Source organism: Indicator indicator, chromosome 2 (assembly GCF_027791375.1).
Source record: "Indicator indicator isolate 239-I01 chromosome 2, UM_Iind_1.1, whole genome shotgun sequence".
NCBI lineage: Eukaryota > Metazoa > Chordata > Aves > Piciformes > Indicatoridae > Indicator > Indicator indicator.
Genome location: NC_072011.1, coordinates 32498419 through 32524599, shown reverse-complemented (window position 1 = coordinate 32524599; position 26181 = coordinate 32498419). Strand labels below are relative to the sequence as shown.

Sequence of the window (26181 nt, the reverse complement as noted above, 5' to 3'; positions counted from 1 at the left end):
GTGTCATTGTCAAACAATTACAGGAAATGAAGCCTGGAAATAAAAAAAATTGAGATAGGACAAAGTGTTTTCCTCAGCAATTCCTCTTGCTGCATGCTGAAGTGTTTTTAAATGTCTTATGTTACTTCTAGGCCTATTTCTAAGTTCCTTAGTATTGTGTAATTCAGGGAGACTAAAAAGAGCAAGTATTTCACAATTGGTAGAATTGGGACAGGAATCTCTGTGGCATGATAGCTGCATGTTTTAGAGGGGACCTGGATGAAACTGTACTTTTTGCAAGAGGAGATTTTAGGGGTTACTATCCCTTCCAGTACCAAATATGAAAATAATTCCAGAAGAATATAGGCTCTATTTTCTTCCTGTATCATCTGTTACATGTCCAGTAAATAATGCAACTTCTGCAACTTTTTATTGTAGTTTTAAAAGTTAATTGGAATAGAAACCACAGTACTGGGAAAGAGAAGCTTAATAAAAGCAGAGGTGTGTGTGTTAGAGAGACATATGCACATGCATTCAGGAGACCTCAAGATCCATTACTGCCTTATCTCACTCTTAAAAACTATCAGGGGACAGTCAGCTTAAGAGTGAAGACAGGAGGATAGCTGCAAAAAACACAGTTAAAGCAAGAATAGAAAGCATATGCTTTGCCTTTTCTCCTCTCTTTTCCTACTCCCTCCACCGCCTGTTTTTCCTTTTAACAGCTTTTACAAAAAGTCTGTACTTTCTGGTACGAATGGGTGGTTCCTTTCAACCCACCTGTCCTTCATGTTCATTGGTGTCCCTTTCACATTCTCTCATCCTTTTTCATTCCATTTCCCTAATCTCCCCCTTCATTAATCCTTGCTCCTTCCCTCACCCCCAGGAATGAAAGTAACAAAACAAACCAAATTTGCAGCACTAATTATACACCATTAATAGCTTTGCCATTGTTCCTTTTGATTTGGTGAATTTATCCCTTTTTTCTTAATCCATTTCTTCGTCAGGTTGCAAGCACTTCAAAGCTAGAATTGTTTCTTGTGCCAAGTACAGTCTTTGGTGTTTATGTACTCTGCTAGATTTCAGGCACTGCTGTATGTAGTGAGGGCAATAAATAGATAAAATGTGGAATCGGTTGTGAGCAAAAAATGCTTTTTTCAGAATTCATATACACCAGTTAAAGTTGCTTTCATAGCAGCTTCTGTTCTTGCAGACAGCAACAGTGCTACAGCATGCTGAGTTCTTTCATACCATATGTTTGGTTTCTTCAATATAGATCACCCGCTCATAAAAACCAGAATGAAAAAGACTTTCAGGGGTCATTTTACCAAGACCTAGACCAAGTACAATTGAGCCATAAATTTCTCTTTTTTTAATATTAATTGAATATGTTTTGAAATACTCTAGTGATGGAGATTCTGCAGCTTCCCTAGGCATTGTATCCCAGTGCTTCACAAGACTTCTGTTGAATTATTCCTTGGATTTTGATTCCCACAGGCCTACATAATGGCTATGAATCTACCTGCAAAGCAGCAAACTTGACAGTGTTTCCAGTACAAGGTTTCACTTTCACAGCGTGCCAGAATTAGGGGGCCCCCATTACATGCTGGTTTTGTGGTCCATTCTTTAGGCACTAATGATGTAAACAGCTGTGTGCCAAGCTTCTATACCAGGATGGATGATACCATTTAGAGTAAAAGGATTTTGGTCAAATAAACTCCTGTTAAATGAAAATTGGCACAAGGGTAGCTTCTGCTAGGTTTGGCTTGGGCAGGAAGGTTGCTTTGTTTTGAAACATATCTTCTTGTTTCTTCAGCAAACAGCAGTGACAGTGAAGAACTATCTGCTGGTGAAAGTGTGTCCAAGTCTCAGTCAACAAAATCTGTTTCTACTAGCATGAAATCTCACCAAACCAAATCACTTACAAGAACACAGTCCCCTGGAAAATGTGGGAAAAATGGAGAGAAGGACTCTGATCTCAAAGAACAGAATAATCGTTTGCCCAAAGTTTACAAATGGAGTTTTCAAATGTGTAAGTATGTACTTCAGAACAAACCCACTATGGTCTTGTGGTAGAGTGTAAGAAGGCTTTTTGAATGTTGTGTATTTTGGGTTTTTCCCCTAAAATTATTCCATCCTCAGTTTGCTTTATTTTGTGATAAATCCTCCATTAAAAAAACAAATCAAAACAACAACACCCCAGCAAATGAACAGCTACAAACAAACACAGCACACTAATCAGAAAACTACCGCTCCAAAAGAATTTGTTTTGCAGTTGCAGTGCAGGAAGCTGCTACTCTTCCAATACTGATTTTTAGATATGGCTCCTCAGCTGACCTGCTGTTCTTGCCATTCTGAGTGGACTTTTTCCCTTCCATTTTGCTGGAGTAAGCCAGGACATGTTTGCTGTTTCTAATAATAGTACCTTCCAGTATGTTTGAAAGGATTATGCATTTACCTATCTGTAAAACAGTTCAAAAATTGCCTCAACTTTAATTCAACTTCTTAATTGCCTCTCCTCTATTGCAGCATTGTTGGCAGTGGGAAGAAGTAAGAGAAAATATTAGCTGGTTCATCAAATGATTGAAATAATTATTTAAAACCAAAAATGTGCTATTTTTAGCCCTCTCTCTTACAGCATCTGTATATTTAATTGTCAGATCAGCAATAAATTGTTAGTACCAACCATGGATGCATAGCATTGCATGAGTTGCTTTCCTTTGCTTTTAAAGGTCAGATTGAAACTGGGTGCAGTGACTGATTTAAATTACTTCTTAAAGTAATCCATAGTATCTTATCCAGTATTCACAGATGACCTTAGTGTATGCTAAGTTTCTCAAGCTCTCAGAACACTGCTTTGTGCTTTTCTGTGCTCTGTCCCAGGCTGCTGTTCCTCACCTGAAGTGAGAACAGGAAATAGCTGGCACAGCACGCTGTGCAGACACATCTGCTGATTTTTTTTCTTTTTTTTTTTTTTTTTTTTTTTTTTTTAATTCTGCCAGCAGCATGCCCAGGGAATTTTCCACTTAGCCAGCTGTTTCTGCAGTCAGGAAATCTGACTCTGCCCCCAGTCCTGAATCCCAGTGTAACTCTCCTTTAAAAGTGGTTTTCTCTTAGTACTTCTACACTGAAGTTACTTTCTGCTGCTTTTCAGGACTGTGTAATGCAATAGATCTTTATTGTCACTTACTGGCCTGCTGAGATTCATTGGGCAGATTTCCTGTGCAACGCATTTAAAGAGCTTTTGCTCCTTCCTTTCTTTCTACCTTGGCAACATTGCACATGCTAAATTTGCTTGGCAGAATTTGGAATTTTGAGTGCTGTTTAACACATTTCCTGCTGTTTCAAGCACCTAAGACACTTGTAGTGTCTTTGAGTTTTCTTCATCTTCCCACAGCCTACTACAATTGTGGCTTTTGGTCCTTTGGTGCTACCTTCCTTATAGGTGGTTATGGACATTCTATACCCCACAGCAGCTTAAATGATTCTTAAATGTCTTCAAATAGAGTGTTTCCAGGGTGGTTACTTGAGGCTGAAGGGGAACGAATTGAGATCATTCCTCCTGCTTGTGCCACTCACAGCTATGGGGTGGAGAGCTCCCAGCTAGAAACAGCCAGAGGATCAGCCCCTGTCCGTTGACATCCTTTTTTGGAATGCCAGAGAGGAGGTCCTCCTTATTTATACGTTATGGCCCGTATGCTATGGACTCAATTAGAACCACCTCACAGCTACTCAAATTCCTGTAACCTGCTGCTTTTGTAACAACCAGTACAAGTCAGACAGGACTGACCTTGCTGTATTAGGCCAAACTGAGCTCTAGAAAATACTCAAAACAGCATGCTCAAAGCTACTTTTGGCCCCTATGTTTTCACTATTTCTTTTTTGTTTGTTTGGGCTTTTTCCCTTCCTATGGGGAGGGGAGTGTATGTGTTTTCTTCCTCCCACTTCCTTAACAAAAAGAGTATATATGGTGTTAGCTTTTAAAAACAACCAAACAAAAAAACCCAAAATAAAACCATAAAACCCAACAAATGAACAAAGCTTCTGATAATAAACAGCAGCTGCTCTTGCTGTGTTTCTTGGCTTTCCTGTCTGCTATCTCAAAGCACATCACTAAGATCTGAGTACTTCCCACTTCACTGAAACGTTTGGGAAATGTTGCAATACATTAACAGGGATTCTTTAATTTGCAGCCGACTTGGAAAATTTGACTAGCGCTGAGCGCATAACAGTCCTCCAAGAAAAACTGCAGGAAATCAGGAAACATTACCTGTCCTTGAAATCTGAGGTGGCTTCCATTGACCGAAGAAGAAAGCGTTTAAAGAAGAAAGAGCGGGAAAGTAAGTGCTGGGAATTAAATCCTGCTTCTAGAGGGATAAATTTGCATGTCATGTTATTAAGATGCTAATAACAAGGCATGGATAATTTTGGGGGAAGTGCCATTAGGAGTGTGGTTTTGTTTGTTAAAGACAACACTGTATACAGCTTTATTATAATCTTTAGAGGGTACAGTTCAGATATCCAGTGGCTATGTAAGGGGCGAAACATGAAAAAAGGCACACAATCTGTTTAATGCTGTTTAGGCAGAACTACTTTGTACAGAAAAATTAACATTTCTAAGCAATGAAAAGAGTGTCTAAGATTAGTAGTAGTTTATAGCTTTTCTTTGATACACAGTAATTTACTGTGCATTCCCCTTAGAATGAAGTAATTTATTTTATGAGTTTAAATGAGACTATACATTTAATCTCTCATGGTTCTGGTTAGACCTTGTAGTACCTGTTAGGGGGCCTACAGGAAAGCTGAAGACAGACTTTACAAGGGCATGTAACAATAGGACAAGGTGTAGGGGTAGTGGTTTTAAACTAGATCAGGGTAGATTTCGATTGGACATTAGGAACAAGTTCTTTACTATCAGCGTGGTAGAACACTGGCATATGTTGCCCAGGCAGGTGGTAGAGGCCCCAGCCCTGGAAACATGTAAGATCAGGCTTGATGGGGCTCTGAGCAATCTGAACAAGTTAGGGCTATCTGCTTACTGCAGTGGAGTTGGACAAGATGACCTCTAGAGGTTACTGCCAACCCAGTGCATTCGGTGATTCTGATTTCCCTGAAGGTGCTTTAGCTGTTGCTGCAGGGAATGTTCTAGTATGCTGCCTCTTAGGAGCATTAAAAGGATTATTTTCTCCATGTCTTGTTTACCTGCACTTTTAAGAGTTCACTGGGTGTAAGAAGAAAGTCTGAAATGCCACCTGTAGTAAGATTTTATGGCTGCAACCATCACATAATAATTGCAGTTGCTTCATGGTTGCCAGAGCAGGGTGTACAGGAAGATAGAATGCTGGAACAAGGCTCTACCTGAGTGGATTCCCAATGGAACAGGTGACTCTGCTGGTGGGTCAGGAAGGAGGTCTGGTGTCTGCCTTGGACAACGAACCAAGGCTGGAAGGGGCAATGCTGTGCTGCCTTGCACATAGCCAAAGCTCTGTCTCAGAGTATTTCCCACAGAAAGTAGGGAATAGAGGCTTTTTTTTTTTTTTTCTTTTTAGTTACTATGTTTTAGTTGCTGGATTCAGTATACCAAAGTTTGTTGTTGAATAGGAAAGCATTTTTATTGCATAATTTGTAAATCTTTATAACCTGTGTTTTCCTGTGCAGGTGCTGCTACTACATCATCTTCCTCCTCATCACCTTCTTCTAGTTCCATTACAGCTGCAGTTATGTTAACTTTAGCAGAACCATCTATGTCAAGTTCATCACAGAATGGAATGTCAGTTGAGTGCAGGTGACAGCAGGACTTGCTAAAGCACTTTGCACTTAATGGCTGCTGAGGGCCACTCTTTTTTTTTTCCTCCTTTTTTTTCTTTTTTTTTTTTTTTTTATACTGCACAGTGGCACAAAATTCAGACAAGCACTATTTTGTATTTAAAGTTGTTTCTTGACAAGCTAACTTTGCACTTAAGTGCACTTTTATGAAGAAAAAGTACAACAAACTGCTTTTCCTCAAGCAATAATTGTTTCCAACTTGTCTGGGAATTGTAAGTCTGGTGACTCGAAGGCCTTCCACTGTGGCAAATGGAGGCTGTTCACTGCCTGTAGGGACAGGACAATAAGCATATAGTTGTTGAGTTGATCTAAATAAACCTGATCAGGCTTACTCTATTCCCTCGTATTTTGTTAAAGCTGGAACATTTGATATTTTTCCATTTATTTATGACAAATATTGAACCTATTTTCATTTGTACAAGCTAATTGTTTTTTAACTGCTAAGTCACCTTACAGTGGCTTTAATTGTATACGTCAAGCACATGTATTCAATTAAAAACCTGAAATTAGTAGGATGTTTGACATCAGTCCTGATAACCAAATAGGAAGATTCCTTTAAAACAAACAAACAAACAAAAAAAAACCCACAACAAAAAAAAGACTGACTAATGTTTACAGGTTTGAATTAGGCTCAAATGGGTTACTCTGGGTTTTAAGAACCCCTTAATTGGAATGAAACTACTGTACTTTGCCATTTTTCTATAAAACAGTATTTTTTTTTAATTTTGATAAAAATACATTATGAAAAAGAAAGAAAATGGCTAACTGTATTAAATCTTAATGTATAAAGATTGTATTTAGCCAGTTTAAAGTGTATATTTATTCATAATGGATTATAACAGTTATATTTTTGTGTTCTCTTGTAAATGTTTCTTTTCCCTTAAAGCAACAAATATTTCATTTGTAATGCTTATTTTATTACGAGCTTCAAAGAGAGGACTTCAAGACAGAGTAAAGTGTGAAGTTATAATTTGTGGTTGCTGGTATGAACACTGCCACAAAAGGGTAGTTGTTTTTAAAATGAATAGCTAGCTGAGTGGTAGACATTTAATTTTTTAAATGCCTTGTACAAATTCCAAAACCAACTTCAAACTGTTTTCACTTGTACTGATTTTATGTTGTATGGATCCCAAGCTCTCTCCTGTTAATTATATACCTTTGTAAGACATTTGTATATTGCGGAAGTGTTCATTCAAGCTATTTAATACCTGGCACTGTTAATACACAGTACTTTATTGTACAGATTGTTTTACTGTTTTAATTGTAGTTCTGTGTACTTCTTTTGCCTGGGGAAATAGGGGCCGGCATGTTTTTGTTTGTTTTCTGGCAATACAACATGTAAGAAATCAGAGCATTTTGTTTGTAGATGCTAGTGTCAGAATCCTTTACATTTGACTTTTCTAAGAAAAGCATTTTCAGTCTTCATAGTGTGTGCTTAAGGTTAACTGATTTTATTGAAAATGGTTTCAGAGTATTCAGAATTGTACAGGACTGTAAAAAATTTGTTGACAAACATTGAAGGAAAAGCTTATAGAAAAAAGCTATAAAATATATATTAGGTTCTGCAGAAAATGGAGAATTATGTAATATATTGTACAAATGTAAGCAAAGGCCTCTGAAATAAAATGCCATAGTTTGTGAATCCCTGATTTTGTTTCTAACATTTTAATTAAGCAACCATAATGTGCATTAAAATGACATCAAGCTATAGAATCAGTTTAGCCAGTAAAGATAACCGAGAGCAGGTACATTGGCCCTACTTTTCCTCTTAGCAATTAATTCATATTCATGCTCCTTTTCAGTGGAATGGGAAAACTTGGCCCAGTGTAATTATTAAGACAGGACCAGTTGAAAAAAAGATTAATTTTGATTCATGTTAATTCAGGTAGTTTGAAAATGTAAACCCAAGCTCCTGAAGATTCTTGCTGACTTTTGTATCGACTGCATCAAGTTCAGGTTCAACAGAAGTGAAACTGGAATAAAACTTTGAGTGTTCTATGCTTAAATCATGTCTGGCTGTAGTTCAGTTGACCAAAATACTATTACACCTGCAAAATGATAGATTACTGAGGAGACGGATAAATGTCAAGCAATTATAAGCTTTATAAACATTGTTAGTACATTAGTAACTACTAGTGACTTGAGCCTGAAGAGCAATTTCAATAATTTCCATCATGCTACTCAGAGGATATTTACATATGTTTTACGTTTAGCAGAATCAGTCATAATTGTTCAGTTCTACCTTGCAGTCTCAGTAGGGTAACTGGTATTGATTTAACTGGAAAATGCATCTGAGCAAGCAAGAGCAAATTCAGCTCTCCACTCAGTACTAGTTCTTGGTCAGCTCTCAGTTTTAGTGCCAGCATTTTTGCTTTGATGTGACAATTGTTGACTCATGTTGTATCTGAGGTTTTGCTTGTTTACTTGTTTAAAACAGGAATCATACAGTCACCCCTCCACTCACAAATTGAGTTGTTGCATAAATAGGATTTTTGCTGTTGTTTAATACAGAAATTATTTATTTCATGCTGTATTACTCATGCAGTTTAATGGTTAGTCAAAAGTCTGTTCTGGATATTTTGCACCTCTTGTGTGATGCAGTTCTCCAAACGGTACTTACCAGATTCATGTTTCTTGGGTCCCAGTAGTTACAAAAGAAGGTGCCTTTGGCAAACTGTTAGCCCTGCAATTTCATCCCATGTTCCAGTGAGTGAAACATGAGCATCTTTTTAGGTTATATATTGTAATGCAGTTTCAAACATGGATGTGCTCCCTGCTTGGCATGCATACTGCTTAAAGCTGAGGAAACTTCCCGCTAGCAGTGATCGCTGAGCTGTGTCCATACTTCCTTTCATAGCTGGACTACTTGTTTTGCCTTCAGTTTTGACCATTGGTGCCAACAAAACTGCTGACACTGGCAGTGCAAAAAGTGCATAAAATATTATAACAGAAGCAGCATTTGTATTTGCTTCAGTCTTTAAGTGCTTGCTAATTTTCTGTGCCTTTCCAATTTTTATCACAGCATCTAACATTTAAAATTACATTCTGACCAGGCAGGTCTAAAAGGAGATCCCAATTAGATGTCTATTCATAGAGTTCGTAACAGATCAAACTGCATTATGCACCAGCTGCACTGTGGCCTTGGCTGGAAAATGCACTGTTTGAGAATTAGCCTAGCAAAAAAAGTGTCTTTTCCAGTTGCATCACTTGTCCAGTCCTATCCCCATAGCTGCAGCAGCAAGATCAAGTACTCTGCTGGCTACAGAGTAGGGTAGGAGGTCTGACTGATTCCTTGTTTTCCTGTCCCCCTGCCCCTGTTTTCAAATCCCCCTAGAAGTACTGAGTTTCTCAGGGGTTTTTCATCAGAAAAAATCCTTACATGTTTTAAAAGCCTCTTGCAGGTTCCATGTACAGCTGATACAATCCAGAAGGAATCTGACTGCCTGAGTGATGCTTTGGGATGATGTCTCTTGTGCTCTAGTAACTTATTGCTTAAAACAGCTTTAACTGCTTAGTGGCCTGGGGCTGTGTGCACTTTCTGTTATCCAGTTTTGTAAGACATAGCCTGTTTCACACAAACAAGCCATGGACAACATTCAGTTTTGGGTGGGCTCTACACTCCTCCCTTTCTGTTTTTCTAATCCTTTTCCAGGTTCGTCTGAAGATGAACTACTTTAGAAGTGGCTGCACCAGCAGAAAGATGTTTTCTGCGAGATCACCCACTCTGGCCCCTGTGCACTTTAACAAGACGGTTGGAGTAAGCCCTTTTCCACAGGCATTAGTTCAGTCTTCCAGCAGAGGCCAGAGGCGCTGTTGGAGCGGCGCAGCCTGCCACTGAGCAAACTTGGTGGTTTCCATTTAGTCTGCATTCTGGGACAATGAGAACATCTTGCACAGGCTATAAGTGGGAGTTTAGGGGGCTGTGTGATTGGGATTTTTGTCTGTGCATTTTATAATGTCATCCCGGAGAGGGCTTCCACAGCAACATAGGGCAAAGAAATGTGTTTTTTTTTTTCTCCAGACAACAGCAACTTCTGGCACTCTCAATCACTTAAAAATGATTTTAACTAGGAACTGCGTAAGAAGACATAAGTAATCACAGAATAATTTCTATTTCCTTCTCGGATGGAGGGGAGCACGGCACGTTTCGAGCTGAGGGTCTTGGAAAATAACGTATCAGACGATTCTCCCCGCCCAAGCCGCGTGTAGCAGCCACCGCCGATGTTCTACGTGTTGAGGGGCATGTTTGCGGCGAGCGGCGGGGGATGGAGCGGACACGGTGTTCTACCTGGCGTCTCCCCCACGTCCAGCCTCTCGAAGGGCACACCTCTGTCCCTCTCCATCACCGTTCCGTCGCTCCGCCTTCCCTCAGCCTGCACCGGCCCCGCGCGCCGGAAGTGATGCGCCCCGCCTCTACTCCCATCAGGCCACGAGGAGCCATGGGGGACAAGCGGCGCGGCGTGGGGGCGCGGGGCCCGCCGCCACCGGAGGAGAGAGCACGTGGTGTAGCGCCGCCACGCTCTCCCCGCGCGCGGGGCAGAGGGGGCGCGGGCGGCGCGGAGGAGTACGTGGTGGGGCAGGTGACGGGCAGCCTCTGGCCCGACACGGCCCCCGACGCGCCGCTCGCGCGCCTCTTCAGCCCCTTCGCCGCCGGCGCCCCGCCGGCGCTGGTGCCCGTGATGAGGGTGAGTGCCGCCGAGCCGGGCTGCGTGGACTCTGCGGGGGCGCGTTCTCCCCTGCCTTGCGCCTTTGTGCCCGCGGAGCGCCAAATAAGGGTCGTGGGACAATGGGCGGGAGGACAGGAGGTTTCGCGAGGGTGGGGTTAGTCCAGGGTAATTCTTCGTGGGAGCCGAGTGAGATGGCTGGCGTGCGAGGCCGCCAGTTGCGCTTCGCGGTGATCCCCTCCTCTGGGGGCTGGAAGTGCCGTGAGGATGCCAGACGGGGTGGGTGGGCAGGCAGGCAGGCAGGCAGGCAGATAGATCCGAGCTCGGGAAGCGCCACTGCCTGGGGCTGCTGGCTTCAGTTAGTGACGCCCCAACTAAATAGCAATATATACAATAACGGTAGGACGTTTCTGGAAGTTTTGTTTTGTTTGCAGAAAAGCAAGAAAAGAAGGCAGGCAGAAGTGGAGAAAGTAGCAGAAGACCAGAGCTCATCTGTCATACAGGAACCTCCTATAAAGCCAAAGAAAGTCAGAAAAAAGGAACTTTCACAAGCAGAGAAAAAACTGGCAAACAGGTGACTGGAAGATACATTTTATAGTATTGTTTAAACAACATCTAGCTTAATCCCAAAATCATGGATTCAGTGGAGCAGTAGTTCATTCTACCATTCATCTTGAACCTCGTGTTTAAGAAGATCACTTTTAAGGATACTGCAAAAGTTTTCTGTAGTTTGCTACAGAAGGTAATAAATACTTCCAGCTTCATGAAGTTCTAGGTCCATGAAGTGCAGATCCCCTGATAGGGAGCTATCAGATCATCGCAGGGCGTGATGCTTTCTAACTCTAATTGGCTTTATCCAGCAGACCTGCAGCCCAAGGGACAAAGGTGATTTCAGCAGCAGCAAGGTACCAGGCAGGGTTAGCTATCCTTGCCAACACTTACCCTCTGCTGTGACACAGAAAACGCTGTTAACAGTTCTTGTAAATGCTCCAGATTAAACCAAGATGCTGTCAGTGCGGTCAGGAAGTCTCTGTATAATGATGTTTGGATAGCAAAGTCTGGCTGATTGTAGCACAAGGCTAACACAGCGGTTTCTCTCTGATACTGTATGTTGTTGCATCTTCTGCACCTATGTAACTTGTTTGCTGTTTTGGTATGGTAGCTTTCTAGAAGCTTCTTCAGATCTTATTTTTCATGCTGTTACAGCAAGTTTGGATAGATAGAGCCTCCTTACTACGCAGATGGATCCCAAAGGATTGTTTGTTCTGGCTGTCCTGGATACTGGGAAGAATTAAATCTCTCCTTGGTTTCAGTGTGCAAAGATGATTTTTTCCCCCCCTTTCAATTTTAGAGGATATCAAATTATTTAATTGTGAATTTGTTTTTTAGAACTCCGACTAAATAGCAAATGCAATGTCTTGGCGACAGAACATAGTTTTCCATTTATGGAATATCAAATGTATTTGTTCAATGTGTAATAAGCAAAATAACCTTTGCAATTCAGTGTTGAATGTAATAATTTAAAATGTAAGATAAAATACTTGTCTTGGAAGCTTTGACTTTTTGACCTAAACTCTGTTTATTTTCTCATCAATTATAATTTACTTGTTTTTTTTTCTGATAAGAGAGAGTGCTTTGGAGCAGGCAGATGAAGAGGAGAAAGAAAAACCGTTTCAAAACAAAGCAAAGCCAAAGAAAAGCGCTTCTCATGCCATCACCAGAAGTGTTGTTAATTCAGATAAAGGCAGTACTGCGAAACAAAAAAAAGGGAAAAAGGTGACCGACGAAATGGTAGGCAGAAGGACAGTGTTTGTTGGAAACCTGCCTGTCAGCTGTACTCGTCAGGTATGTGAGATGATTCTGTCAGCTAAAGGATTGAAAATTGATACTACGGTTCATAGTTTGGGAGGATGTTTTCATCTGAGGAATTGCACATACTGTGACTAAAGTTGCTTTTTGGGAAAGTAAGAAATAATGCTTGTTACTGAAAGGCAATCCTTTTTGTTTTAGTGGAGCTAGGCTTTCTATGGCAGTGGATGTGGTTGGTCTGTCTTATTTTTAGTTGCCCTTTAACAGAAATAGAAGCAACATGCAAATAGTGTAAAACTAATCTTACTAATAAATGTTCAACAATAATTTTTATTACCAGTATGCAAATATGTATTCAATATTTGTACTGTCTTCTGTTTAGGCACTGAAAGCTCTTTTTAAAGAGTATGGACAAATAAAATCTGTTCGGTTCCGGTCTTTGGTATGTTGTTTCTTTTAACGTTATGTAACAACAATATTTTTGGATCTTAAAGGGTAGTATTCATAAGGGTTGTTGTATCTTAATTAATTCTGAAGGAGCCTTGGGTGTATATTTTTTGCCATTAGAAAAAGCCTTGGAGATTTTACCACACAGGCACCACTAGGGGTTCATCTCTCCTTGCATCAGGTTTTATGCTTCCTGTAGCAGCAGTTGATAGTGTCAGAGCTGTATTTTACCTGCAAGAAGAATGCTATTATTATTGTTCATTAGCTAAGACAGTGCTTACCCATTTTTAAATCATATTAGCAAAGATGCGTTGATTATAAATTAGCATACTCTGTAAAATACTTAAAGGGTAATAGTCTTGGAACTCAAGTAACTTAACAGATGAAGTCAAAGCAATCTATCTAATTATGAGGTCTTTCTATCAGCTGTAGAATAACCACTTCCATCATTACTCACTGTACTGGCTACATTGCTTTGGGTGGGAATGGTACTTGTTTGAATTGTTCTTTGTCTTCAGGAAAAAAATACCTGAGAGAAATTGATACTAGGCTCGCTTAACTAAAGCTCTTTTTATCTTAAAGGTTCCAGCAGAAGCTACTTTATCCAAAAAGTTGGCAGCAATAAAGTAGGTTCCTTGTGAATTTCTTGCTTTATTCCTCAGAAGAATTTTTAAATGCTGTTTTTTGCCTGTTTGGCTATATTAATTTTTTCTTTAGTTCTGTGTTTCTGTGACTTTTGTAATTACCTTTATGCGTATGTAAATTTTCTTGACAAGTGAAAAGTAATTATGTGCCTGGGGTACTAGTAATTTATTACCTTTGGTTATATTTCTTTATATTTTTGGATACATTTATGAGCTGAGGAAGCTTGATCAGGCTGCACGTACAGGCTTTACAAGATGTAGTGTGGACATAAGTGGCTAGCTTGACCTTTAAGAAAAATTAAGTTGTTACTGTGCATAAAACAACAGGCATAAATGTGTTTAACAAGAAGTGCTTGTGCATTGCACGCTATTAGAATTATTAAAACAGTATGTGTCTTTTTCACATTCCAGGAATAAAGTGCACCCTAATGCGAAGTTCGTTAATGCTTATATTGTATTTGAGGAAGAACGTGATGCCATTGAGGCTCTTAAGGAGTAAGTCTCAGTTTTTTTCCCCATTCCCTATTGAAGAGGTAGATTTACAGATAAATTTAAACTACCTCCTCCCTTTTGCATAAATCAATAAAATGATTTTTCAGATTTTAGAAGTATACTTTTTGAGTAATGCTATGCAGCGTCATTGCAAATTAAGTAACTTGTTTAATTTGAAAACCTTTTTGCCTTTGGTTGCAAAAGAAATGGAAGAGAAATTGCTAGTGGATTTCACATCAGAGTTGACATTGCATCAAAAAGCAGTTCGGTAAGTAAGATATGTGACTAGAAAATCCCTTTTATGTTTGCTGCTTTTTTTTTTCCCCCTGTAATAAAGAACTTACTGTCTTGTATCTTGTTTTCTTTAGCATGATAATAAAAGATCCATATTTTTGGGAAATGTCTCATATGGTAAGTCTGAAATGGATTGTTACACATTGTTACTTAAGATTTATGTAATCTATTGATATTGGGGGTGGTATTAATTGGTATTTAGGGTAGCATGTTTAGGTAGCTGAATGTCTTTTGTTGGAATTAATTTTTTAATAGCAGTTTTATTTTTTTAGCTCCAGCATCTAAAGGCATTGTAAATTTTGGGCAGGTTCTGCAGGTTAATTTTCTCTATTGTAGCTGGTTGTTGCTTGGTATTTTTAAAATAAATGTGACTGGACTGTATAGGCCATAGCTTTCAAAACTATGTTAAATGTGTACTGATACCTGTTTAGGAACTAATTCCAAGTAGTAAACATCCTGCACAAAAAGCAGTTTGGAGATTAGCAGTGCTCTGTAAAAAGTTCAATCTGCCAAGGTCATTTCTCAGCACATCTGAGTCCCATTGCTGTAATTAAACCCTATATTATTAAATTCAGTGCCTGCCCTCAGCAGAGATAGGGTTATATCAGTGTAAGGGGTTTACCATAGTGTGAAGTAAATCGTAGAGAAAAGAATAAACCTGTGTTTTTGTGTTGCTACATCACACTCTTCTGTTTGCATGGACATGAGACTGAGAAAGCCTTACACATCTGGCTGTTATCAGAACAATGGTATAGCAATTGTGGTTTGAAACTGTAAGTCCCTTCATGATTCAGCTAAAATTCATGACACAGGCAATGAGTATTAGACTTCAAGAAATGCCAGCACAAGCTCATTGTCATCAGCATTGATTCTTAGAGATTCTGGCATAAGAAAAAGATACAAAAATGTAGCACAAATCTTCATTTCCACTACATTCAAATAATAAATATAATTGTTTGAAAAGTTTATTTTAGTCTTTGCCTTTGTTCTTTGTGATTTATGTTGTGCTCTTTAAAGCTAGAGAATCATTAACTGTCAAAGTAAACAGCCCTTTATAAGTCTGCATTATTAACTTGCTGTCATTTTTCTGAACCACTTACATTTGTGTAAATATAAAAATACGGTTTGTGCATACAAATTGGTAAATATAAAATCTTTGGATTTGGGCCAGGCTTCAAAAGCTCTGAGTCTGAGTGAAGAAGCATGTGTCATTGTGCTTGCCTGCAGACATCAGTGACGATGCTGTGCGAGAACACTTTTCTGTCTGTGGAGATGTAGTAGGAGTGCGAATTGTGAGAGACAGAAAGACTGGCTTGGGTAAAGGCTTCGGCTACGTTCTCTTTGAGGTACGTGTGAATGGTGTGCTTCAGGACACTGGAAATCCTTCAAAATCTGAGTCAGGATTTTAAATTTCTAAAAAAATTTAAATGTGTGGGTTTGTTTATTAGTATTACTGCTGTTATTGTTGTCATTATTAATAGTAGTAGTAGCAGTTTGTAACATTAAAGGGTAACATTGGCAGGGGGAGAGGGTGCATGTGTTAAAAGCAGTTTGGAAGACCAGTTCTCTGGAAGCAGATATAGAGCAAACTATTTTAGGTTGTGTACAAAGAAAAGCTGTAAAGCATTTTGGTGAAAGAAATGAGCTTTAAGGGAAAGATGGACAGAAGAATTCGGTTGGTGTAATTACAATGGTATCCCATTTCTTACATGTCAAATTACAAGTGGAATTCTTTCCAGCAGACATATTGCTTACTGACTGTGCTGTGGGTTCAGTACAACTTGCTTTCTATGGCAGTCTCTGAGCTTCATCTTCCTTACTTTGTTTCCTGCAGCCTAAAAACATTCTTCCCCAGTATTCTCACGATGCTTTTAAACTGTCTGTTGCTATAGAACACGGATGCTGTACATCTTGCTCTGAAACTCAATGAGTCGAATCTTATGGGAAGAAAGATACGAGTGAAGCGCTGTGGAAAGAAGTGGAAAGCACCACAGAAGAGTGCAAATCGGAATACAGATGCTGTACATGTTGCTCTGAAACAAAACGAGTCTCATCTTATGGGAAGAAAGACACAAGTGAAGCACTGCGGGGAGGAGTGGAAAGCGCCACAGAAAAGTGCAAATCAGAATACAGATGCTGTACATGTTGCTGTGAAACAAACCAAGTCTGATACGGGAAGAAAGACACAAGTGAAGCACTGCGGGGAGGAGTGGAAAGCGCCACAGAAAAGTGCAAATCAGAATACAGATGCTGTACATGTTGCTGTGAAACAAACCAAGTCTGATACGGGAAGAAAGACACAAGTGAAGCACTGCGGGGAGGAGTGGAAAGCGCCACAGAAAAGTGCAAATCAGAATACAGATGCTGTACATGTTGCTGTGAAACAAACCAAGTCTGATACGGGAAGAAAGACACAAGTGAAGCACTGCGGGGAGGAGTGGAAAGCGCCACAGAAAAGTGCAAATCAGAATACAGATGCTGTACATGTTGCTGTGAAACAAACCAAATCTGATACGGGAAGAAAGACACAAGCAAAGTGCTGTGGAGAGGAGTGGAAAGCACCACAGAAAAGCGCAAATCAGAATACAGATGCCATATATCTCCCTCTAAAAAAAAACGAGCCTGATCTTACGGGAAGAAAGACACAAGTGAAGCACTGTGGAGAGGAGTGGAAAACACCACAGAAAAGTGCAGATCAGAATACAGATGCTGTACATGTCACTTTGAAACTCAACAAGTCTAATCTTAAGGGAAGAAAGATACAAGTGAAGCACTGCAGAGAGAAATGGAAAGCACCATGGAAAAGTGCAGATCAGTCTCTGAAGTACAGAGCTGATAGTACCTTAAAAAACAAGAGTAGCTCTGGTGAAAAAGCAATCCCATTAAAGAGCAGTAAACAGAAAGTACTAAAAACTCTTCCTAGAAATAGAGCTGTGAAGAAAACAGAAGTTTTTTGATAAAAATAAGAGCTATAACCGTGCTTATTATTGTTATAAAGATTGATGTATACACGCTGTTCTGCCATAAATTTTGTTTGTAATACAGCTGTAGTTGTTTGTATTCACTCTGGGGCTTTTGGCTTTTTCTAGAAAATAAAGTGGATGTACAAGGTATGTATCCATACTCCAGTCAGTGCAGACACTGCATGATACTGTGTTCAGGGAATGCACCTCCAGCTGCAGCCTTGCTGCAGGGTTTAGTTGAATTCTGAGAGTTGGTCAAAATGACTACAGCCAAAGTGGCTTTTGTGCAGATGAATGCTGTGATGATATGCAAATCGTTACCTAGAAACCGTTGGGGTTGTTTTTAACTTAAGTTTCAGCTTGCAAGACTTGCACGGAAAGCCGGTACTCAGGGAGTGGGGATCCGAGCGCCCTGTGCGCCTTCCCCTGTGCCTTCTCAAGAAGCGCAGCTTGGCTCCACCGCACTTTCGGGTTCCCTGCGCGATGTGAGCCCTTCCGCGCATGCGCCCGGTAGCTGGCTGGCTCCCCCGCAGGCACTGCAGAGGGAAGCCTCTGCTGCCGCTGGCTGATGACGCCAGCGGAAGCGAGGCGGGGTCCTTTCTGGCTGTCCGCTCGCCCCAAGGTGCTTGCGGAGCTCGGCGCTGGCCGCGCGGTGGAAGGGAGGGGGCGACGCGGTGGGACTTACCCCTCGGCGCTGGGCACGATGAAGGTGGGCAAGACCAGTGCCATCGCGGCGGGCCTTTGCGGGGCCCTTTTCATTGGCTACTGCATCTACTTCGACCGCAAAAGACGGAGCGACCCGAATTTCAAGAACCGACTGCGGGAGCGTGAGTGTCCGGGCCGCCCTCTCTCCTTCTGCTCCTGGCCTTCAGCGGCCACTGCCTCCTAACCCCGCCCGCCTGGTCTGCGCGCGAGGGGCTGGCGGGTGGCACGTGGCGCCTCTGCAGCGCCCTCCTGCTCCCGGGTCCCGCTGGGGTTCGGTCGCCGCGGCTGCACATCCATCCTCTCCCACACATAGCCCTGTCGGAGGGGAGCGGCCTTGAGCCCCCGGTGCCTGCCCGGCTCGTCACCACCGTCTACTGGGCGGGAAGGGCGCGAGACGAGGCTGACGGGCACCTTCGCCCCGGTGCGCTTGTGAGAGGCAGGCCTCGAGACCCTGCTGTTCGCTGCCTCTCGTCATCACTTTGCCTAATCAGGAGACGGGGCTGCTTGTCGGAGCAGAGTGTTTCCTGTAGTTGATAGGGTTACTGAATAACTTATGGTTTCGGCATCAGAAACCAGCATAGTGACTTTTTGACTTTTTTTTTTTTTTTTAAAGAAGATCAGATAGAACAATGTAATCTCTCATAGTGAAGTTGTTGCTGTCGTAAGGCAAGAGGAGGTAGCAGCTCTCGGGTGTTTCATCTGCTGCATTCTTAACCCTCCTGGCAGCTCGGTTATTAGCTTCCAGGATAAGAATGAATGCCAGAGCAAACTGATGATTAATCCAAAATGTAGAGCTTTTCTCCTGTGGCTCTTCATTATTTCACATCTTCAACAACGCTTTAGTAATTAGTGAAGGCAACTGTGAAATGAGTACTCGGGGTACTTCAATAACGAGAAATAAGTTTTTATTAGTTGTGCTGGGTTGTTCCTATCATGCAAATGCAGATAGTATTTCTTTGATAGCTAATCCGACCATAAGAAACTGCTATGAAGGTAAACTTTCCCGACAAATAAACATAACGGCGTCTGAAGTTTCAGGGGTAGAAGGGATAATAACTACATGGATTGAAAATGGGTATTTACCTGATGCTGATTAAACGTAACTTCAACAGTTTGATTCTCCCTTAGTGGTTTGGATTTCTTTTGTAACCAGTGTTGGCACTTAGCAGCAAATTACTTCCTCTTACTGTAAGCATTTCCACAGCAAATTACATCTTTTGAATGTTTCACTTCGAGGCCATTGCACATGTATGTAGGATCATGGATCCATGCTTCTTGCAAGTGCAAGTTATTCATTGGGAATTCATAGTATATTAAGTTGGTTAAGTGCTTGTCTTGCACAAACAAACTCGATTTTTGGCAGTATAATCATCCATGTTCTTTTTATAATATTAAATATGTAATAGAGAAATTACTGTATTATGTAATTTTTTTGCAGAAACGTTGAAAATTAATTTTCTATCGCTATTGTTTGCATTATTTAAGCTTCGGTCCAGTAATGTTCTGAATAAACCCTAGACATTCTCTGATTAAGAATTAACATTTTCTTTGAAGTGAAAAAGTAGAGTATGGTTTGATATAGGTTGGCTGTTGTCATTTGGAGGGCTTGTGATCTTTTCATGTGATACACTGGGTTTCCTTTATTTGTAAGGCTTTAGATAATAAGGAATTTTAAATTTACTGTTTTTTAACTACTCTAAATGATTCTTCATAGGGATGCTTCTGTGGTAGTTCCAGTGATCTGATTATTACAGCGTTTTTACTGTTGGATAGTAAGGCTTAGGCTGTAAAGTATTTGATGCAGTCAGTTGCAGTTCTTTAGATGATGGTATACTGTTTCTCAGGCAATAATAAGGGTATTTGATGGAAAAAAATTGTAGAAGCCACCTTTATAGCAGATATTTTCTACTAATGTTCTTAGAATAAGGTTTGGGGTTTTATTCGCTTCTGTGATGTGGTATCACCAAAATTTGGAAAGGGCTGGAGATCCCCTATGTCAAGGGATTGCCTGTCATACTTGCTCAGGCACTTACTGACAAATGAGGAACCAGTTAAATTGTACATCTCCTTGGGCTATGTTTGGACCAAAGTTTGCTTTGCAAAGGCCCATCCTAAAAGGTTAGGTGGCCAGATTCAGATTTCAGGGGGAAAAAATGAGATTTCCTGGGAGGCTTGAAAATCTGCTGTACTTTGATTTTCCAGATGTCTTAATCTTACCTTTTTAGCAGGTTTTGTGGGTTTTTTTAGGTTTTGCTGATGCTAGTTTAGCAGCATGTTACTGTCAGTGGACAGTAATCTTTGGACCAAAAAATAGCAAAGCTATAAACATCAGGAGCTGCTTTAGCTTCCACAGCTATATCTTAAGATGATAAGACATTGGATGTGTTTAGTATTTGTGTTCTTGAATATATAAATGAGAACTGTTCTGTACACAAGTGTGGACACCAAGCTCGTCTTTGAAAGACAGAATTTCTGGCAACGCTGAACTTTGCCTCAGAGCACCTTCTGCCTGGACAGCAGTATGAGGAGAGCAGTGCATGGATGGGACCTGAAAACGCAAATGGCTTTTTGATCATTCTGCTCCTTTGTGGGACTGTTTTTGAAGCTGCTGGGGCAACTCGTGGGGGTTTTGCAACCCATGGCAGCACAACAGGCTATGCTGTCCATTGGTTTGCATTTGAAAGTTCTCCATGTAGGAGAGCTGTGCCTGCAGGAGACCTGCAAGTCACATCCAGTTTGAGAGCTGCAGTTTAGCTTTCTGTTTTGAATGGATGCACACGCATTTCTGTGTTTACTAAGATGACTTCTATGAAAGATTACCCTTCCCCTTTTTAAAATGTGACAATGTCTTTAGAAAAAATGGAAGTTTTTAATTTTCTTGGAGGTTCTCTGAGGGAAAACAATATTTTCAATAATATTTTTCCCCTCATTTTTTTGGTCCTCCTAAAGTATTTGCTTTTTGCTTTTGTCTTATTACAAATGCAACTTTTGGCTGTCATTGCAAATGTATTTAAAACTAGTGTTACCAGCCAATGTGGGAAGAATTGCTAAAAATCATTTAGAGCTATTTGATTTTCATAATTCTTTTGGTTAATAGACTTTTAAAGAGACCTGTGAAAATGTATTAAGAGGAAGAAAAATAGCGTAGCAGTCGGATTTCAAAGGTTCTGTAGAAGTGTGTTCAGTGTTACTATTTCCAGGTTAAATTATGTTACTTCATATGTGTACAATCAGTGATCAAAAAGCTTTTATTAAGTAGTTATGGTTACCAGCATGTCTTTATTTGTTTTTCCATTGAATACTGAAGCTTGTGACTGATACCTGTTGTAATATTTTAGAAGAAATGATAGTCATGCAAGAAAACACAATTTTCTATTGAAAATTACGTGTAAATGGTAGACTGTTATTCTTTGTACTTTTTATTGAGGCTGCACTATAGTTACAGTGTGCCTTGTTTTGACAGTGAAACATTTCAGCTACTACTTTTTAATTTTACTTTTATTTAATCTTCAAGATTTTAGATATTAGCATAACTGCTTTGCGTAATAGTGCAGTTTAAAGTTGTGTGCAAATTAATGCTTCAGAAAACTTGGAGTGGGCTAATTAAAGGCACCAACTTTCAAGAGATAAATTTTTCTTTTAAGATTGAAAATAATCATAATGATAAAACTATAGTATGCTACAGTTCTATATGACACATTTTTCTGTATGTAATGTTGTGAAATAACTTATACAGGTCAAGAAATTGTCAAAATTCAGGTGCTAAGGGTTATGGTATTGTGGGAGGGAGGTAAAAGAATGATTCATGTAGAATGTAGATTCTCTTTATATAGAAAAACACTTGATCTTGTCCATAAATGTAATGTTGCATTATCACTACTAGGAAATAGTATTCCTTAATGTTTTCATGTGGACAATTGCAGATTTTTAACTCATTGCCATTAAAACTGTTAGTCACGTGTGGAAGTATTTCCAACTTGTAAAATTGTCTCAACAGAAAAATCAGGCTGTGACAGTTGTTGTTAACACAGATGTTACCAAGCTGACACTGAGGCCAAATAGTAAGAGTATACTTGTTTAATCATAAGCTGTATTTTAAAGTTATGTCTAAGTATTTCTGTTAATGAACTGATGACTTACAAAAATTATTCTTTCAAGGAAGTTACTGGTATCGCTATGATTATTCTTTCTTGTTTGAATAACTGCTGATATAGAGTATCTTTATATCTGCTTGATTACATTAAAAGCAAGCTATATATAATTTTATTTACACTACTTTTACTAGAGTGGTGCAACTTTGTTTCAGACCATCTGTGCCTTTAGATTGTGCAATTAAATCTGCTTCCTCTGTCCATAAATGCTTGCTTTCATCAGATTTCCAAAATATATGCTTTAGTATTGTTCTTGCTGTGGGACAATGAGATATTGCCACCTATTTAACTAGCTCCCAAGTTTACTTTAAAGCAGCTGGGAAAGGACAATTATGTACTGTGACCTGCTAAAGTTCCTGGTAGTGGTGCATCATGTAGTTCAAAATCAGATAGCTTTGACTTGTAGGCAGTGCTTCTGTGCTTATTGTTAGAAACCATTCAGAAGAAATCCAGTATTACTGTAATTCTCTTTCCTTCTTCATCTTCATGCCTCTCATGCATGAGGTATGCTCTGCTGCAAGTCCTGTGCAGTTGGTGTTTACCGTTGACAGCAGAAGAATTGCCACTTTGCATTGGTGTGCTACTGTTGACCCTTATTAGAACTCTAAATCATATCCTGTTGCAGAGGTGGGTTGCGGTCTTGTGTTCAGTCTTCAATATTAGGAACATATTGCCAATTTCTTATTTTGAAAATAACTTGGATTTGTTCACACTTTTGAATGAGGCTTTCTTAATTGCAATTTAAAAATGTACAATGTTTTTGTTGTTACAGGAAGGAAGAAACAGAAACTTGCCAAAGAGAGAGCAGGGCTTTCCAAGGTAATTTTGTGTTCAGTAATACAGTGCTATTTTGAAAAATATTTAATTTGTATTATTTATAAGATTTGTTTAAAGACCTATTTTGATTCCATCACTACAAACACTTCTGCAGCTAGACAAGTCTTTAGTTTTCTTAATGATTATAAATAACCTAATGAATTAGTTGCTCCTTTTTGTGCTGTGTACCAGAAAGTACAACATTTACTGCATGATTTGATGCTGTTTTCTTCTTTGCACTATGTGCAAGGACTTTTCAGACTTAAGTCATTGATGGGAAGAACCTATAACTGAACTTGATATTTTTCTGTTCTAAGTATTTGATATTTCTTATGACCAGTGAATCCTAGAAGAAAAAAGATTTATCTTAATAATTGTAAGAAAAAGAGTTGTGATAAACAAATTTGTATTTTCTACGAAATTGTGTACTTAATAAACTGAATGGAGGTATTTCAAGGTCTACCTGTATGGTTTTATGATGCAATGATATGAGACCTGAGTCTGATCATCAAAAACATTCTGTGTGCATTTAACTTTATGGTGACACATCTAATGTTTGATTTTTTTACCAGTTTCAGTGTAACAGTATGGTTGTATATGTGCTTGATATCAGTTGAGGATGTTTTCTACTAACATGGTTGTTAACTGATGTTTAAGGGCCAACTTCAGTTTTACTGTGTGTGTTATAGTTGCCTGATCTGAAAGATGCTGAAGCAGTTCAGAAATTTTTCCTTGAGGAGATTCAGCTGGGCGAGGAACTACTAGCTCAAGGTAATAGTATTATTTTTCTAAGAATAGTTTACCTAATGTTGTTTCCCTTTGCTAGAAGATGATTTTTATATACTAAGATCTTTTGGGGAGTCAAATTCACCTAGCAAAATCTGTTTACTTAATTCTAACCTTCTGCGTTCAGAAGATCCGGCAATGAAGGAGGAAGAAAGAAGTGTGGATTGATTTTCAGTAATTCAGTCCACTGTTGATGGGTGTTTTATGTTAATACTTTAAAGCATGGAAGAAGGTTGATTTCAAAACATTGTGATTTGTTGTACAGGTGAATATGAGAAAGGTGTCGATCACTTGACCAATGCCATTGCTGTGTGTGGACAGCCACAGCAGCTACTACAAGTTCTACAGCAGACTCTTCCACCACCAGTGTTTCAAATGCTTCTTACTAAGCTCCCTACAATAAGCCAGGTATGTGAAATGTTCCTTGCTGGTTTGGTTTGAAAATAATTGTTCTAGTTCTCTTATGTACTACATCAGTCTCAAGTATTGTTTTTTGTAATGTGTTTTATATATTTTACATTTAAAAAAAGCTTTTTTCCATGCAAAATATTAAAAAGCACCTATGAAAAACATCACGTAGCATTAATAGCAAACAGGGTAAAACAGAAATAGAAAATTTCTCTCATGCATTGGGTAAGCTAGGCTCTTCCAAAGCAGAGACACCTGACTGCAGCTCTGAATACTGTAAGCGGGTTCTCTCTTTCCCAAATACTGGAAGATCAGAAAAGCACTAACTTTCTTACACTGGGTCTTGAGTTTTGTGGTTTGGTTTTAATTTAAATGGTGTATCTGCAAGTGTCTGTTAGTGCTATTAAAGATTATTAGAATTAATCTGTTGCTTTTGCTAGCCTGTTGCTTCTGGGCCAGCTATAAACACAGTGTTAACTAGCATTAGAGCATGGCACAGTTTGGGAAGCTTAGGGATTTCCCTGATGATAGAAGTGTTCATAGCTCTGTGTAAAATGTCCTTCCTTTTTAGCCTGAGTACTGTGCAGGTAACATTGGCAATATGCTACCAAGGGAGCCTGTTGAAAAAAAAATACTATTTTTTATGTTCTTGGAAATGCAAGAGTACTTTCTGTTGATGTTACCTCACATAAAGCAGAGACTCAGTGCTGTGCATTAGTCAGCTCTCTTTACAGCTTGGGCCTGGTTACGTTTCAATTTAAGGTCCATGTAGTTAGTAAAAATGGTGAAAAATTTCAAGTACACAAGATGTGAAGGTCTGGGATAATAATAGAGTAAAAGTGCCAAAACCCACACAGTTCACCACTTAAGGCTGATATAGGATATTATTTGTCAGACTTTGGCATTGATAGGCCTTGCACAGTACATAATTTCTGCAGAACTGACTTAAATTATGTCAAATAGATTACCATTTTTAACATTAATCAGTTTGCTTAGTAATTACACTGCTTAATCTTCAGTGTAAAATTACATTGCTTGATAATCAGTTGCTTACTGTCGATTTTATGTAATTGTGAATGAGTTTTTCTCCTTCTTACAGAGAATTGTAAGTGCACAGTGCTTGGCTGAAGATGATGTTGAATGAGGTCACACCACAACGGGGGGAAAAAAGGTTTTATTACCCCAGAAGATGAGCATCAGTAGGGGGATAAAGGGGCAAACATGTTAGTTAATGGACTGTATACTACATCGGGTTCTACCAGAGTTAAAATTAACTTTGTGTAGGTGGGTTTCACAGGATTTTATTTATTATCCCAGTGGAAAGTGTATTTTGATAAGGATTCATTTTATAAATACACTGTGTTGAGTTATGAAAGTATCACTAACTTCGTTATTACTAAAATATGCAGTTGTAATGTTGTACATATAAAGACATTAAACTACAACCTATTAGAATCCCAATGCCCATTTTTGGGAAAAAAAAAAAAAAAACGCCAAACAAACAAAGAAAAAAAAAAACAAACCCCAAAACCCGCAACAAAACTATGGCAATAAAGATTTATCTGCACTTGTGTGTCCCTATAGTACTACTTTAAATTTCAGAACATTTGAGTGTCAGAGCAAATGATCTTAATGTGACTTAACATTAAAATTTATTTTTAATGTTATTGCTGGTTTTGCAATGCTTTTAATTATGTTTAAACACTTGTGTCATTTCCTGAGAAAGCAGACATGATCATTTAAACAATAACCAGTCACTTTATAAAGAGATGCAAATTAGAATGGTAATAGATGACTGGCTGCAGAAAGAATGACAAATCCATTTCTGTCAAGAACAATAAAATCTAACATTTTACAAGTCAAAACTGTATCTGGCAAACATGAAAGCTCTGTTAATGCAAGTGTGTTAAATAAAGCTGTTTGGAATAGAACCTGGGACAGATCATAAGAGCATAAGACTCTTTTTGGAAAGCTTGGAACCTTTTTGCAAGATAGGCAGTTAATATTTCAGTCTCTAGTCTTCAAGACCATAGAAACCAGTTTTTAAGTCTTTGACATTTAACTTAAAATAAAATTGCACTGATAAGGTAAGACAATGATATCCCCAGGCTAAGCTAGCTAAAACTAATAGAACTAAAAAGGTGGTGTGAAATTTTGGTATGGTGTGATACAGTGAACTTGAATTAGGTATGTTTTCCTT

General features: G+C 39.2%; 3 protein-coding genes and 1 non-coding gene across 4 annotated transcripts in view; all 4 read left to right on the top strand.

Annotated features, from left to right (window-relative positions):
- Window positions 1-5802, top strand: part of ARID4B (AT-rich interaction domain 4B) — an 85977-nt gene extending 80175 nt beyond the window's left edge. Inside the window, exons 21-23 of the mRNA XM_054399210.1 lie at window positions 1793-2008; window positions 4170-4316; window positions 5635-5802. Coding sequence (XP_054255185.1) covers window positions 1793-2008; window positions 4170-4316; window positions 5635-5765 — 494 coding nt within the window. The 3' untranslated portion in view covers window positions 5766-5802. The remainder of the gene's footprint in view (window positions 1-1792; window positions 2009-4169; window positions 4317-5634) is intronic.
- Window positions 5803-10067: 4265 nt separating this feature from the next.
- Window positions 10068-17126, top strand: RBM34 (RNA binding motif protein 34). The gene is made up of 10 exons (XM_054396824.1): window positions 10068-10478; window positions 10901-11040; window positions 12092-12311; window positions 12658-12717; window positions 13305-13348; window positions 13778-13861; window positions 14063-14126; window positions 14227-14269; window positions 15380-15498; window positions 16045-17126. The coding sequence occupies exons 1-10, from the start codon at window positions 10068-10070 to the stop codon at window positions 17107-17109; spliced, it is 2250 nt and encodes a 749-aa protein (XP_054252799.1). The 3' UTR covers window positions 17110-17126.
- Window positions 17127-17732: 606 nt separating this feature from the next.
- TOMM20 (translocase of outer mitochondrial membrane 20) lies at window positions 17733-25966 on the top strand. The gene is made up of 5 exons (XM_054396247.1): window positions 17733-17942; window positions 22744-22790; window positions 23477-23558; window positions 23839-23981; window positions 25081-25966. The coding sequence occupies exons 1-5, from the start codon at window positions 17819-17821 to the stop codon at window positions 25123-25125; spliced, it is 441 nt and encodes a 146-aa protein (XP_054252222.1). The 5' UTR covers window positions 17733-17818; the 3' UTR covers window positions 25126-25966.
- Window positions 18523-18659, top strand: LOC128980806 (small nucleolar RNA SNORA14). The gene has a single exon (XR_008489494.1). It is a non-coding gene; the product is annotated as a small nucleolar RNA SNORA14 (small nucleolar RNA).
- Window positions 25967-26181: the final 215 nt, after the last annotated feature.

What these genes read in the sequence shown, in the direction of transcription:
- RBM34 (XM_054396824.1), top strand. Translation starts at nt 10,068, where the DNA reads ATGGAGCGGACACGGTGTTCTACCTGGCGTCTCCCCCACGTCCAGCCT. An exon ending in CCCCGCCGGCGCTGGTGCCC is followed by an intron (nt 10,479 to 10,900) that starts GTGATGAGGGTG and finishes TTTTGTTTGCAG; the next exon opens with AAAAGCAAGAAAAGAAGGCA. An exon ending in TCGGCTACGTTCTCTTTGAG is followed by an intron (nt 15,499 to 16,044) that starts GTACGTGTGAAT and finishes CTGTTGCTATAG; the next exon opens with AACACGGATGCTGTACATCT.
- TOMM20 (XM_054396247.1), top strand. Translation starts at nt 17,819, where the DNA reads ATGAAGGTGGGCAAGACCAGTGCCATCGCGGCGGGCCTTTGCGGGGCC. An exon ending in AGAGAGCAGGGCTTTCCAAG is followed by an intron (nt 22,791 to 23,476) that starts GTAATTTTGTGT and finishes TGTGTGTTATAG; the next exon opens with TTGCCTGATCTGAAAGATGC. An exon ending in AGCTCCCTACAATAAGCCAG is followed by an intron (nt 23,982 to 25,080) that starts GTATGTGAAATG and finishes TCCTTCTTACAG; the next exon opens with AGAATTGTAAGTGCACAGTG.